The sequence below is a fragment of the Anoplopoma fimbria genome, chromosome 11 (assembly GCF_027596085.1).
Source record: "Anoplopoma fimbria isolate UVic2021 breed Golden Eagle Sablefish chromosome 11, Afim_UVic_2022, whole genome shotgun sequence".
NCBI lineage: Eukaryota > Metazoa > Chordata > Actinopteri > Perciformes > Anoplopomatidae > Anoplopoma > Anoplopoma fimbria.
Window position 1 is genome coordinate 9,064,037 of NC_072459.1, and position 16,419 is coordinate 9,080,455.

At 35.9% G+C, this 16,419-nt stretch overlaps 1 protein-coding gene across 1 annotated transcript; it reads left to right on the forward strand.

Moving 5' to 3' along the window:
- nupr1b (nuclear protein 1b) lies at nucleotides 1-1,946 on the forward strand. Its single transcript, XM_054607883.1, has 3 exons — nucleotides 1-177; nucleotides 281-414; nucleotides 1,606-1,946. The coding sequence occupies exons 1-2, from the start codon at nucleotides 81-83 to the stop codon at nucleotides 406-408; spliced, it is 225 nt and encodes a 74-aa protein (XP_054463858.1). The 5' UTR covers nucleotides 1-80; the 3' UTR covers nucleotides 409-414; nucleotides 1,606-1,946.
- The last annotated feature ends 14,473 nt before the right edge of the window (nucleotides 1,947-16,419 follow it).

Here is a 16,419-nt window from a genome sequence, read left to right on the forward strand (position 1 = left end):
CCTTCTGGACAAAACATCTTGTTTTTCTTCTCAGACTGAAAAGAGAGTTTTTTAAACTTTTGTCTCAAGAGAAAATAAACATGAGTCACGTCGACGTGAAAAACCTGAAGCCCTCCACCTTCGAGGACGAATATTACGACCAATATGAATATTATAACTTAACCGATAAATACACAGGTGAGACACTCTTTATTCTTAATCCACCAATAACTGTTTTTTTTAACTGTTTTTGTTTTTTTAATGGTAAAATATAAACTTTGAAGTGTTTTTCTCTCCACAGAAGGCTCGGCCCGTAAAGGCAGAACAAAGAAGGAGGCCAGCGACAACACCAACAGACACAGCCCGTCCGGACACGAACGCAAGATCGTGGAGAAGCTCCAGAACATGGAGAAGAAGGCCAAGGAGTGAATACAGGTGGGCTTGTATTTATGGACCCAAATCTGTGTTTATGTCTGTTTAAATATATTTTAATTTATGCTTTTTTCTATGACATCTGGCATTTGAAAGTTTAGAACTTTAAACCAAGTTCAAGTTTTTTTCTTAAATCTCTGACTTTAATTGTTTTTCCTCCAGAGCGCTCAAGTGTCCGATTTCCCCTCAAAATCATTTATTATTAATGTCTTTATAATTTCACGCCGAATTAAAGGGTGCCTATTTTATTTGTAGCTTGTGAAGTCGCTGATTCATTTTATGAGCTTCATACCTTCAAAATCTAGCAGAAACTTCAAATTGGAGCATTTCTTAACGACGTTTGGCGGATGAACTGTTATGACAAACACTCACCCTGTGGAGCTTTCCCTTTAAGAATCTCCTCCTTTAACTGTCCCATGAGCCACAGTTTACACAAGTGGATGTTGTTGCCAACCAGCAATAAAAACAGTGTTAACTCTTTGCTCACCATGAGCTGAATATGACAGTGACTGTTTTGATTTGTGGTTACTGACTCATTTTATGAGCTCTGTACTTTCATGATTCACTTTGAATAGTGAACTTTTTAAATGTTTGGGTCAGTAGGTAGGTAGAGTTTAGAAGTTGAGTGGAGTTATTATTCAGTATTGTCCCTATATGATAAAGTTTTCCTAACACTACCAGGAATATCATTTTATTTTAGGAGTGCTTAATTTTGATTTGATTATATATTTTTTTTCTCCCATAGGTATTGTCATAAAATAAAAACACAATAAATATATATATATATATCCAAACTTTTGACTGGTACTATATATATATATATATATATATATATATATATATATATATATATATATATATATAGTACCAGTCAAAAGTTTGGACACACCTTCTCATTCAACTACTTTGAAGAATCTAAAATATAAAACATATTCTGGTTTATTGAGCATTTGTTTGTTTACCACATAATTCCATATGTGTTCCTTCATAGTTTGGATGTCTTCAATATTAATCTACAATGTAGAAAAAAATAAAGAAAAACCATTGAATGAGAAGGTGTGTCCAAACTTTTGACTGGTACTGTATATATATATATGACTGCATCATTTTTTTTAGCAGCACTGACTCCAGTACAGTAAGGAGTCTTTAACTTAACCACATCCAGACTGTGACCCTTTAACTCCTCTGATCCAGGGCGACTCGGACGGCTCATCCCGGACACCGACCACGGCCTCCATGGCGACAGAACGAGACGTAGAGACGGTGGAAGCGTCCTGAAGCTCCGACGGGGCGAAGGTTCGATCCCCGACCTGAGGAGGAGCCCACAGATCCAGAAGCTCCAGTGAGGAAGATCTCCTTCACAGCAGCAGACTGTGGCTCCTCCCCCTGCTGGTGGTTGTAGAGAGCTCACCTGTGGTGTACCTGGTCCCTGCTCAGACCACCAGGGTGCAACATGTGATTGTGGTGGAGCTGGCAGTATTGTGATTTCATTGGATTTTTAAGGTGTTTTTACTATTAAAAGTCTTCTTTAATGACTTGTCTTTGTTTGTTTTTTTCCTCTCTCAAGAAGTTCAAAACTGTAATTAAATTAAAGTAAATCCTATATTCGGTAGATATTAAACCGCAATACATTTTGGTACAAATCCAATCAAAATGTTTCCATGGCAGATTTAAATGTTCACCATCTTAGTTTAGCATGTTAGCATGTTAACATAAGCTAACTATCAGTAAGCAGTAATCACTGCTTAAGTGTTTAATACTTTACTTACACTGAAGTAAAATTAGAAACCTTTAACACAGTCAAGTATTACAGAATACAATTTCAATAAACCAATATCTCTTTAGCTGCTATATTATTTTATTACATTTAATAATTTTTTTAAAGATATTGCTAGTGGCCTTTTTGAAAGATACATAACAGTCACACAACCATATAATTAAAATAAGAAAAACATGCGTTGATATATTAACAAACAGGAAGTTGCACAAAGTAAAAGCTCAAGCTTTATGTCTTAGATGGGCTACAATGAAAAAGTACGAAAGAAAATACATTCATGTGACTTACTCTGTTACATTCAGGAAGGTGTATTTAATTTTCTTCTATTCTAATTTAAATATTAATATATGTCTCCATCGAACCTGATTATACAACGACGTCCCACTTCATCCAGAGTTTGAGTTCATATTAGTATATATGACTCAAAATCTGGGTGCTAAATGTGCTTTGACCTTTGACCTCACAGCTGCAGGGTGTGATGTTTGTGTCCACCAGCAGATGGAAACGACTGTCAAAAATCCAAATTAAAGTGAGCATGAGAACTCTCTGCAGTGCGGAGAACCTGAACACAGAAACAGAACCGCATCAACTGATCAGTGATCATAGAGTCTGAGAATGAGGAGAACAGAGAGCTGCTTCAGTCTGACCCGTCTGCTCCGTCAGGTTTTAAACACAGAGTCACAGTTTCACACAGTAACTTTAAATGTTGCTGTCAGAACTGCAGCTTTTTAAAACGAGGTTATGCAACAGTGAGGAGTTACATAACAAACACAAACTCTGCAGAGCTCAGACTGAACTTCAAGATGTAACTTTAAAAGCTGATTTAAGGGGATTATAACTAAAGATGATATAAATATTTGAATGAAGTGACTCCATTATTATCCAGGAACCATTAAGACACATCAATGAGCCTCAGGGTTTGACTCTCAGGGTTTGACTCTCAGTGGCTTTGTGTTTGTCTGTTCAGCTGTTCAGTTAACAGGAAGCAGGACGGTTTGAACCCCCCCCCCCCCAAACACACACACACACACACACACACACACACACACACACACACACACACACACACACACACACACACACACACACACACACCAGCAGCATTTGTCTCTGCTGTTTGAATCAGGGATGAGTAAATATTTAGAGACGACTGTTGTTACATAATCAGCTTCAACATACGAACACAACATCGTATTCAGTGTTCAATACAAACACACACACACACACACACACACACACACACACACACACACACACACACACACACACACACACACACACACACACACACACACACACCCCCCCCCCACCCCCACCCCCTCTGCAGAGGAGATACCCGTGCTTTTAGAAACTCCCCTGGTTGCCTAGCAACTAGCCTTCAGGATTGCCAAAAGAGGGCTCAGATTTTTCTGATGGTACGAGTGTGTAATGTGATATTCTGTTAGTATGTGTGTGGCTGCATCTCTTTATTGAAGTATCTGCCTAGTGAGATGATTATATCCGTCCCAAGATGAGGAAGATTGATCCCACTATAAAGTCTCTATGGTAGATATATATAATAATAACAACAACTTTAAAAAGGTAAAGGCAGATAAAAAAAAATACAATAACATAAACTACAAACATCAGAGGGATCATAAAATCACCCGGTGATAAAATGGCAAGAGAGGGATGATAAAACCCAGCAATGTATTAAATATTCATAAACGTATGAAGAAGGGATTTAGATGCTAATGATGATTTGATTTGTCTGATACAGGTGTGACTCTGCCATTTTGGGAAACTTGAGGATGATGACTCCCTCTCAACAAGAAAACCCACCGGCAGAATTTAAAAGCATGTTTTATCTTTCCAACGGTCCATGAACTTTTCTGTCAGAGGAAGCAACCAAAACAAAGCTTAAATTTGTGGTATTTTAACAAAAAAAATGTTTTCTACATGTCTCATTTAAATCCATTGTTTTCCAATTTTTGTTAAATAAATTATCAAAGAAATCAAACTTGTGTTTTTCTCTCTTTTATGATTTATGTCATTATAACTGTGTTATTCTGCACTAAAGAGATGTTTGAATTCTTTCTACTTTTAGTCACGATTGTTCTGTTTCCATAGAGGAGCAGGACCTTTATTTTGAAGAGAAAATCAAGAGAAAAAGGTGACAGGATCAAAAGAAAAACCCAAACTGCTTGTTGTTCGGAGGGTTAAACCTTTATAAGCGTCTTAAAAGAGCTAGAAAAACGTGTTGATGTTTTTTAGTTTGTGTTCGTGTTTAAAAACTTTAATAATATGAAGAGAAAAGATAAACCCGCTGGATGAACAGAACAAACATCCTGCTGCCACGGTGACAATATCTGATCTATTGTTTTATTAAAGTGTATGTGTGTGTGTGTGCGTGTTCGTGTGTGTGCGTGTATGTGTGTGAACTCCATCATGCTCACATTGTCCCACAGGTCAACACACTGACTGTATCACATCCTGTAATATGACAGTGTGTTCTGGGTCTTTCTATACATGTAAGGACACAGTGAGGACGTTTGTCCAGCCTCGTCTTCTTTTAGAAAAGCTATAATCAATATTTCTATATCAACGATGGGTCGCTGTCTCTCAATAGAATCATGAATATAGTTAATATTTACATACATTTACTATCTAAAAGGCAAACCCATCTCCATCAAGATTTCTTTTGGGTTAAATAGTCAGAAATAATCTATATAACAACATGTTTATTACACACAACTATAAAAACTATGAATCAACTATAAAAATACATTCAATTTAAATGAATGATTTATTTATTTAGGTATTTTTTGTCATTTGCAAATATACAATGACGATTGTTGTGTAATATGTATGCTGACATCGTCCAATGTCAAGTCTCTATTTGATCATGTGATCAGAAGAGATACGTAACTCATTTGGCTGTAAAATCATACAAATTGTTGTAAATAAAATGGTTCTCATACACTGTTATGTGTGTGTGTGTGTGTGTGTGTGTGTGTGTGTGTGTGTGTGTGTGTGTGTGTGTGTGTGTGTGTGTGTGTTGGTCTGGGAGATCTGTTATTAAAGGTCATCCCCGCTGCAGGTGACCTTTGACCCCTGCTCCTGCTGTCTGTGTTCGGCCCTCAGGGGAGGAGTCCACGGCAAGAAACAACCCGACACACACACACACACACACACACACACACACACACACACACACACACACACACACACACACACACACACACACACACACACACACACACACACACACACACACAACAGTCAGTCTGAGCCTTTTAGTTAAAGGAACAGTGTGCCTCATTTAGTGGGATCTATTGATATAAATGTAATTTTTTTTGATTAATTATGTTCAAGTCACAGTGTTTAATATTCTAAAATAAACTGTGTTTTGATATCTCTTTGTATCACTCCACAAATCAGAAAACACTGTCAACACACATTAAATAAATACATTTTCTCCATGTTTTTAGTACTAAAATGTTGTATAAATCAGACTATGAATGACATGAACAAACCAGTAAAAACCTTCAGAATATAGATAGGAAAGAAACTGTAAAGTTTGGTGTATGTAAGAGCTGCTGAAGTGGAGATTTCTGGATCAGAGTCTGAGAAAAAACTAATTGAGAGAAAACGGCCTTTAAAGATATGTTTTGTTAAATTACATACATTTTGAAGACACTACAGGTGAATAGGAAAAAAAAAAAAACTAATAGATATCCACATGAAACTTCACCAGTTTATTACTGACATTAAGACTATTATGTTTTGTGTTACAAGTTTTTTGGAAATGTATGTTTAAATATGGAAATTAGGCATTATCTAATGATAACTTTTGGTGAATTTATGAGAAATTTACAGACGTAAATAGACAAAGTAGTAAAATAATGATACTGCCACTGAAGAATCTCCTGCAGACCACCATTATGAACATTTAATGACATTTTCAAACCATAAAAACTTTGTTTGTTTGCAGAGATAAGCTCTTTTTTTATCTGTGTGGCCGGAGAACAAACGTCTCTGAACAGAAACATGTTCCAGCCTTCAGGTTCCTGTTATATATTCTCAGTTTGAGTCTCTGCAGTCGTTAAACTGCTACTAACGACGTCCTCGTGGTCGCCAGCAGAAGACAACGTGTTGTGATCAATTACAAAAATGTGCAAATAGTTCAAAGACTGTTTCCCCCTGAAGAAGAAGATCTTCTCCCATCAGAAGACTGTAAAAGAGAAATAATGACAGAGCAGATATACGAATATAATGATGATTACAACAATAACGGAAGCTCCACTTGTACTGTAGGAGGTTTATAATAAAACATAAGCAGCACACCGACTCTTTGAACTGCTCTTGGTCTGCACAACGCTTTCATTTTTCTTTGGCTAAAGTTTAAAATGTAGAAACATCACATTAGCTGTGGAGAGAGATGAGAGGGAAACATTAAAACCAAACAAAGAGGAGCATATATTCAGCAGCAAACGGCTCAGTTTATCCAACAACACTAACTGAATCACATGTAGGTGAGAGTCATTTACATAGAGCTGTGAAACATCATAAATCTGAACCTGAACGCACCACAGAGACACGGAGGATGGAGTAAAAATAAAGATTTATAAGAAGAATGTGATCCCAATGAAACTGGTGATATAAACTGGTGTTTAACTGGGATTTGTTGATTAAAAACACCCATCTGCATCTGAAATCAATGAAGCCAATAAGAAACAGAGAAAATCAGTTTAACATCTCGGAGATAAACAGAAGGGAAATATGTTCACTGCTTTATCTGAAATGGGGAAAATCTGTTTAATGTTCTCCTCATGAATATCTGGACATTAGCTGTGTGCAAGCCTCCTGATGTAAAAGTTTGTATGCTGATGACACTATTTTATATTTAATAAAACTAAAATGTGTATGCTAATGATACCTTTTAGTATTAAATAAAACTAAGATGTGTTAGCTGATAACACTATTTTATATATAATAAAACTGACGTGTATTTAAATGTGTTTTTTTTACTGTTATAATGTCATTTATTTGCTTTGTTTTATTGATAGTTTTTATTTATTGCTTTTACTGTGACAGTTTTTAGCATGTATAGTGCCTTTGAGTACCTTTTAAAAAGCTATACACAATAAATAAATATTATTATTATTATTATTATTATTAATAAAACGCATTGACACTATCAGTGGTGGAAGAAGTATTCAGATCTTTCTCTGCAGTACAAGTACTAATACCACACATGTGAAAATTCTCTACTACTAGTAAAAGTCCTGCATTCAAAACCATAATTAAGTAAAAAATGTACTTGAGTGAAGTGCTTGAGTAAAGTACTATTTACATTCCATCACTGATTAACAGATGTACTTTCTGGAACATGTACACATCTTATCAAGCCCAGAACGTCGTGGAGGAAGTAAATATAACAACAACTATCTCTGCTGCTCATTATAAAAACAGAAACCACCGGAGTGAATCTAACTTTAAGCTCCATTCATCCTCTAAGACGTCACTCTGTCTCTCAGTTTAATCTGCTTTTCCATCAGTCTGTTTCTCTCTGAGCTGAGAGGAAATATAATTATAAAGGTATTAACCAACATGTTTGGTGTCCCCGTCATCCCGGAGACGGCAGATTAAAAGAATCCAGAAGTGAGCTGTTATTGTTTCATGGATCTCATAAAGCGTCTCCTGGCATTCAGACGGACATGTCTTGAGTCTGAGAGGATTTCATGTTTCTGTGTGGAGAAGCTGGAGACGGTTAACAGGATCAAAAGTGATGCTGTCAAACCAAATGGTGCTTTTAAATCTTTGGCTGCGTCTTGAGTTTATTTAGCATCCAGTAAGTGTGAAAAGGATAACGTTTGTTTGTTCATTGTGGCACTGAAGACTCTTCAAACATCTGGCTTTTGTTTTCAGTGGGAAACGTTAGAATCTGCATTTGTTTCCAGGACAAATGTCTCAGCAGCAGTAACTGGTATTTATTAACTCCAGCTCTGAACGGCAGTATAACTTTGCAATGCCATGTGACGCACTTTAGAGTTATTAAATAAAATCAACAGGAACAGAACATACAAGTGACGTATTCTCCTCAAAGCCACCAGACTCCAGTCAGAAAACAGTCGTTTAAATCTCGTCCTAAAACAAACTTTATTCCAACTGGACAGAAACAAAATTAAACTCAAAACCTTCTTGGTTAGTCTTTCCATTGTTACAACAATCTCCAACTCTGGTTTGGTCCAAATGAACCTTTAACTCACAGAGACAGACGTGAGCCAACGGACTCCACTGACAGAAACAGCTTTACCTCGCTCATTGTTGTAAAACAAACTTCATTCAAACTGGACAGAAACAATACTTTTTGATGTTGAACATGACACCAGAAGAAGAAAAAACGGTAAGGCTACTCGTATACTGACAATAGGAAAAAATTCTGTTGTTAGCAAGTTTCACTGTGTTTAAAACATTACATTTAAGAGCTAATTTTTAAGGAAAAAGCGATATTATAGTGTGTTTACAGCTTTAGTATTCAAATTATTTTATACCACACTGTAGAAATACTATCTTACAGTAAAAGTACTAATACCACACTGTAAAAATAATCCATTATAGTAAAAGTACTAATACCACACTGTAAAAATACTCCGTTATAGTAAAAGTACTAATACTACACTGTAGAAATACTGTTAGGGTAAAAGTACTAATACCACAGCGTGAAAACACTCTGTTACAAGTTAAAGTCCTGCACTGAAAATGTTCCTTCAGTAAAAGTATGTAAGTATATTCAGGAAAATGTAATTTAATTCAATTACCATAAAATACATTTTAATCACATTTTTAATTACATCTTTGGTTCCATCTTTAAAACATAGATTTACAGAAGAATGTCTTTGTGATTTGATTGAACTTTTATCTTAAAGCTGAATATGTTTTTCTGTTTATCAAAGTAAACTTCTACTCTCAGGTTTACAGTTTTGTTAATGGTGACTAAGCTTATACTTTTTAAAAACAGCAGCAAATAAAAAACTCAGAATAAAGAAACATAATGTTGAACAAAGTTTACTTCAGACAGAGTCTTTTATAAGAATCATTTCATTTCAAATACTGAATATGCAAAAATCCATTTTTTTTCTTTCTGCATTGAAAATGTGTTGTGTTTGTTTATCTTTGATTAGAGAGGTGATGATGATCTGATGAACCTTAAACTTATCTTCCTGGTAGTTATAGTGTTTCTTACAGATGAAGTCTGAGGTGTCATGTGATGGCGGTGATGTCATCATGAGCGTCGTCCTCTTTGATGTTCGTTCCCTCTGAGCCTCATTAGTCTTCACTTCCTCTCTGCTGCCTCTCGGCTTTTTGTCGACTCACAGTTGTACCTCAGAGATTTCTCAAAAGCTGCACTGGGTTTAAGGATTTCATTTAATTATCAGGAACAGAAAAGTTTGTTTTCTCACAGCTTCCTGTGAAAAAAAAAGGAGAATTATGTTTTGAAAAAAAACATGCTTTAACATCTCTTTAAAGAATAATCTGATACCATTATACCTGTAATACCTTGTTCACACAAAACAAATCTCCGCCTTGCTTTACTCTACCTTGCAATTGTGTTAATTTGTGTCACCTGAGGGGAGGAGGAGCTTATCTCCATGTAGACAACATAGACTTTATATAAAAAGTGGACGTAGTCGACGTGACATCACCCATTATTTTGTGGACATTTGAAGCCTCGAGTTTAACGATTTCATCGTCGCCATGTTGTTTTTGCTACCAGTGAACAGGAAGTGACCATATTTGGACTGAGGAGGGGTGACGTAGAGACGCCGTATACGTCTCTGGTGTCAATCAGTGTTTAGCCCCGCCCTAAAGCATATCCTGCTTTATGGTCTGTTTGACTCTAAACTGACCATAATTTACTAAATGAACATCATGCTGTATTGAAGAAGACTTGAAACTAGAGATTGAGCCCATAAAGTCATGTTTACATGACTTCTATACAACCAGAGGAGTCGCCCCCTGATGGACACCAGAGAGAATGCAGCTTTAAGACACCAACGGCCAAAATAATCACTATTTTTCTTTGTGTGTGTTAAAGTGTGAAATACTATTGATAACCAAACGCCATCCTGTCTGGGTTCATAATTTACACGTGTTGATGGACCTTTGTAGGAAAACGCATGAAAAATGAGGAGACTGATATGAACCGTTGTATGAGGATATGTTTTAACATAATAACTGCTGTTTTACTTTAAAGACGTGGCATAAAATTACATTTGAAAAGCCTAAAAGATCTTATTATTAAGCCTTTATGAGGTTTAAACTTTCTGCAAACACCTGATGAGTCAGACGTCTCTAAGAACACGATGAAGACCAGTTTTTTCTTCATTTACACTTTCCAACATTAAAATGCTGCAGATCTTTAAAGTGTTTTTGTGAAGGACGAGGATACCTCAAGGCAGAAACAAGCCTTTAAAGAAATGTATTCTCTAAGACTGATCAGAAAAGTCTTCAGGGTGAAGGATGTGATGAAAAAAAAAACAACAGTGTGGGAAATGAGAATATGTCAAGAGTGAACTGAGAACATCATGAATAATAAAAAAAGTAACTCAGCGTTGAAGTTTTTTCGGGGATGTTTCTGGAGGAAAGTCTGTCGACGTTTGAGTCAGAGGAAGTCTGGACCCACGAGAACGGAGCGTCAAAGACACAAGAGGAAGACGAGGAAGACGTGAGCTGAATCACAAACAAACAAACTGAGATTCAGGTGCAGAGAAGTCTGTTCATTGATCATAACAAAGGAAACACAGACGGGTAACAACGGCCCTACCGTTTATTGAGGAGAGGAGGAGAATAAAGATATTTATATCACTCTGTAAACTGTAAAACTACTTACTATAAAAGTATCGTAAATTCAAACAAGTACAGATACTTACTGTAATCAAAGCATACAGTAATTTGCAGTGATAATACAGAAGTTACCAGACGTTACTGGCAGTAGTTTTACCAACAAAATAAAGTAAATTTACTGTATTTCTAATGTAGAATACAACAACTTACAGTGATCAAATTGAAAAAATAATTTGCTGTTGAAGTAGTTTTACCAATAAAATACTGTACAATATACAACATCTTTACGTTACTCATTGGTATCAAGATGTTCAGTAATCTTTCACGAGTAATGTACTGTGAAACATTTGAAATTGGGATCATTGGAGCATTATGACTCCCAGAATGCATCGCTTTCTCAGCAATGTACTGTTCATAATAATACAGTTAATAATCATAATAATCATAATACAGTTTCCAACTATAAGAATCTCACTGTAAATGTACTTGGAGATATTTCAATTTAGGTGTATCTGTGAAAGCTTGGAGGAATAGAAATTAATATTTTGAGTCTTCACAACTTTTCAAACAAAGATTTTGATAAAATGTCACTAAATGAGAATCTGGACTATTTGACTTGTCAGAAAAAACCCGCAAGTGTGTAGTATAAGTATACAAGTAGTACACAAGTAGTATGTTAGTACAACAGGTAAATGTCAGCTCAAGAAGAACGTCAGTGATCAGATGAATTATGGGTAATAGTGTGTTTCCTTGTAAAACGTTTTACCTTATTGATTTTTGCTGTTAAAAAACGGATAAATGAAAAAACATTCATGCCTATTCACATAAACGGTAAAGAAATGTCTTGAAATATTGTTTTGTATCATTCGCAGTAATCTAATAATGCAGTGTGATGATGAAGAGATGAAGGTTAACAGTGTGATGATGAAGGTTAACAAAGAGAGGATGAGGAGGAGGAGGAGGATCAGAGTCACATGAAATCAGACCTCAATGGTTATTGTCTCATTAATTAAAGGCCATTAAGGTTAATAACATTCCGTCTGCATAATACATGAGAGATTCACTGATTCACTTTTCAATTATACCACTCGTCATCATCAACAGGAGGAAGAGCCATCGACAAACGAGATCATTACTGTCTTCTTCTTCTTCTTCTTCTTCTTCTTCTTCTTCTTAACCATCATCTTTTACTATCCTCTTATTCTTCCTTCTCTTCTTCTTCACCTTCTTCTTCTTCTTCTTCTTCTTGTTCTACGCCTTGTTCTTCTTCTTCTTCTTCTTCTTCTTCTTCTTCTTCTTCTTCTTCTTCTTCTTCTTCTTCTTCTCTTCTTAACCATCATCATTAACTGTCTCACTTTTCATCAGGATGTTTCCATCAGAGGGCAGCAGAATGAAGACATGATGATTCTTTATTCAAGTTCTTCTTATTGTCCTTCCTCTTTGTTTTTGTCCGTCTTCTTGTTCTTCTTACTCTTATTCGTGTTCATGTTCTTCCTCTTGTTCTTGACCTTCTTCTTTTTCTTCTTTTTCTTTTTCTTCTTCTTCTCCTCCTCCTTCTTTTCTAGACAGAGGCTTGCCAACACATAGAAAAAAATCATGAAAATCTGCACTTCCTTTGACAAAATTAACGAAGAAGAAGAAGAAGAAGAAGAAGAAGAAGAAGAAGAAGAAGAAGAAGAAGAAGAAGAAGAAGAACAACAACAACAACAACTAAAACCAATACAGACTGGGTCTTTTCCTTCACACACTCACTCATGTGAAAAAATAATTGGAAATGTTTTTTCACAGTTACAGTTTTTTTTATGTTATTTTAAATTAAACATCTAAAGTCACAGTTTACAAAACAGGAGAAATGTATAATTTTGTAACATTACATTACAGATTTGTTTTCCAGTCTGCTTTTGGACTCATCTGAGTTTTAACGAAACAGAAACCAGCAGCAGAGATTCTTCTTTTTCTTTTGAACCGGCCTGCAGGGTTTAAATCACATTTCACTCCACAACCAGAGAAATAAAAAATATAAAATCATGTCAGGGTTCCTCCTCCAGTTGGCATGCATAAGAGGAGAGAGTGTGTGGGTGGATGAGAGACAGAGGAGGAGGAAGGATGGAGGAGGATGGAGGAGGATGAAGGGTGGAGGGTTTCTATAACGAGGGGTTCCTTCACTCCAGGGACTCCGTTCAGTTCTGACCACTGAGCAGAAGAAGAAGGTGGAGGAGAAAATAAGGGGGTGAGAGGAGGGATGGAGGTCCACATCTTCTCCACCCTTTTCCTGGAGGGGAGGAATAAAAAAAAAAAAACTCATTGTATATATATATATGTGTGTGTGTGTGTGTGTGTGTTGGATGCACACGTGTATCATTAGTCGTCATTAACCACAAATTATACAGAGAGGAAGAGAGAGACAGATGTTGCTGTTGGCACATTATCCCCCCCCCCCCCAAAGCTGCAGCCGAGGGGAGGCAAGAAGAAGAAGAGGGGGAGGGGGGAGAGGGGGGGGGGGGGAGAGGGGAGGAGAGGGGGAGTTAATCTAATACATGTGTAGTGTGATTAAAGGATGGGCTTCAGCTCTGTTGACACCTCAGATGAATGTGACGCTCAGTGAGGAGGATATTAAACACAGAGAGGAGGAGGAGGAGGAGGAGGAGGAGGTGGAGGAGGAGGATGAGGAGGAAGGGTTAAAATCCAGATCCATCAGAGGGAGGTCTCCCCCCCCTCTCTCTCCCCCTCTCTTCCCCCCCTCAGCTCTCTCTCTGCCTCCCTCTCTCCACCTGTTCCTGCGGACCCTCATGTGCTCACATCCACCTGTTTGTGCAGGAATCTGCTCCACTCACACAACCAGAGGTAAGAAGCTTTACTGGTTTTATTCTCTCTGATACTGGTGGCATCTTACTGGTCTCTTACTGGTCTGCTTTTCTTTCTCTTTCTTTTTGTTCTTTCTATCTCTGCTCTCGTCTCTTTGATACGATATTCATGTGAATCAGTGGAAGCTTTGACTCAGATTCTGCTCGTTGTTCTTCTTGTATTTTTATTCCATTTTATTCTTCATGTTTCTGATATAAATCCACTTGAGTCTGGAAGCTGTATTTCATTTATTTATCGTCAATAAATGAATGGAAACAAACAATTAAAGAAAAGACACTTTGAAATCTATACTCCGTTTTAAATTACATTTATTTATTTTGCTTTTTGGGGTTTGAATCATTTATTTTCAAATGTTTCAAAGTGTCTGCAGATCAAATGTAGAGTAACATGAAGAATTTTTATAAAACATGGAGCCTTGTTATCAGTTAAACAACCCAACAGTCTGTAAAGTATTCAGCCAACAATTAGTCTCTGTGCTGCCTTCAAGTGGCCATAAAAAAACAACAACAACAACAACAACAACAACAACAACAAACAGAGATGGAAAAAGATTTCACATCATTAATGAAGTAAAAGTAGAAATACCTCGTAAAAGTATCATAAAAAAATGTACTTAAAGTATCAAGATGATGCACAAATGTCTCCTTTCAATGTTTCTTTCTCTTTATTCTTATGTTTTTATAATAAATATCATGTTCTAGTTCGTCAACATGGTGCCAATTTTAAATGCTTTGTGTACTACTGTAGATTAGTATTATAGTACTGCATAATATTGATGTTTTTGTTATGTATTAAGTAACTTTAAGTGGCAGAGATAATAAGTGAACAGTAAAAAGAACAATATTCTCCTTCTAATGTAGCGGAGGAGAAGTATTAAGTGGTAGAAATACGAAAGTAAAGTACAACTATGACTAAATCGTACTTAAGTACGTTTCATATCTGTTGATATGTTGAAGTACTTGAACCTGAAGGTCTTAATCAAATTAAAGTTGCATGAGATTTAACTTCATATGGGGCTTTTCTTTGAATTTTTTTAGCAAAATATTTACAATTTTTTTACGAAAAAACAACAAAATATCGTGAAATCCTGCAGTTTATCTAAAAAAACCCATAAAAACACCAAATAGGAGATGCATGTTTTTAATGGACAGTGATGTTTTGATACCAGAACATTTAGCATATTTTACTAAATAACATTTTGAATGCAGGAGTTTTAGTTGTATTGTTACATTAAAGTTCATCCAAACTGTTCAGGTTTCTTTAGTTTCCCTTCAGTTTCAGCCGGATTTATCCGTTTAAAGGGAAACTCCATCTGTGTTCTTTTACCGTTTTTATAAAACGTACGACACCCCAGGAAGCTAATCAATTTATTGGTTTATTGGTAATGTGAAGTGTGGTTTTGTTTGTGTACTAGAGTAAAATTACTGTTTTTGTGAATGGAGTCTGGTTTAAGTTTACGCTAAATTAAGAATATTTTCACTGCTTTATCTTAATACCTTTACTGTTTATTTTGTCTGTAAAACTTCAATATGTAAAGTAACTGGTAGCCAGGATTAACTGCATAAATTAAAAATAAAAAAACCTTTAATGTGTTAATTTTTTTCACATTTTTATATTTCATGTACATTTTGTACCGTGAATACATTGCTGGTGAACCGAAAAATTTATTTAAAAAAAAAAAAAAGATAAATAGAAAATAACTGTACTGTAGAACATGAACCCATCTTCATGTTAATAATAATAATAATAATAATACAGTTTATTTAATAGTTGCTTTTCAAAAAACTCACTATACAAAGGGGATAAAATAAATGATATTGTTAAAAGCCCGAAATTACTAGAAACAATAGAACAGGTAGGACCTCTGTTTGCTCAATGGTAGCTACTGTAAATAACTGTTAAATAAATATTGCAGTTAATTTATAATATTGAAATGGAAATACTCATATAAAGTACAAGTAACTCAACATTAAAATCATCCTACAGTACTTGTATAAATTTAATTAGCTACATTCCAGTACTAGACACAATAATAAATGGACCATAATTTACGAAATGAACATCATGCTGTATTGAATAAGATTTGAAACTAGAGATTGAGACCATAAACTCATGTTTACAATGTTTACTGAGGGAATAAATCAAGAGAGAAGTAATTTTCTCATAAACTTCTATACAACCAGAGGAGTCGCCCCCTGATGGACACTAGAGAGAATGCAGCTTTAACACATGAAGCTTTGGATTCACTTTACAGAACCGGAGGGTAGGGAAAAATAAGGGGACACTTTTTGTAAAATATCTTCACTGTTGTATGAGGAAACGTTGAGGGGATCATAACAGACCAGGTATGGAATTGACCCTTTGCTAAGCCCCACCCCTTTGCTGTAGACTGTCCAATCACGGCGTAGCATCGCTCGGCTCCACAGACTCATCACTGGTTTCAGGCTGATGTTATGTAACAGTGAGTACGTTAGCACAGCATTAACGATGCTAAGCTAGCTACTTAAGGTATACTGAATGTGTTTTAATGATTGTAA

Excerpts from the sequence above, each read along its gene's own strand:
- nupr1b (XM_054607883.1), top strand. The coding sequence starts at position 81 with ATGAGTCACGTCGACGTGAAAAACCTGAAGCCCTCCACCTTCGAGGAC. Across the intron at positions 178-280 it reads CTTAACCGATAAATACACAG|AAGGCTCGGCCCGTAAAGGC; the intron begins GTGAGACACTCT and ends TTCTCTCCACAG.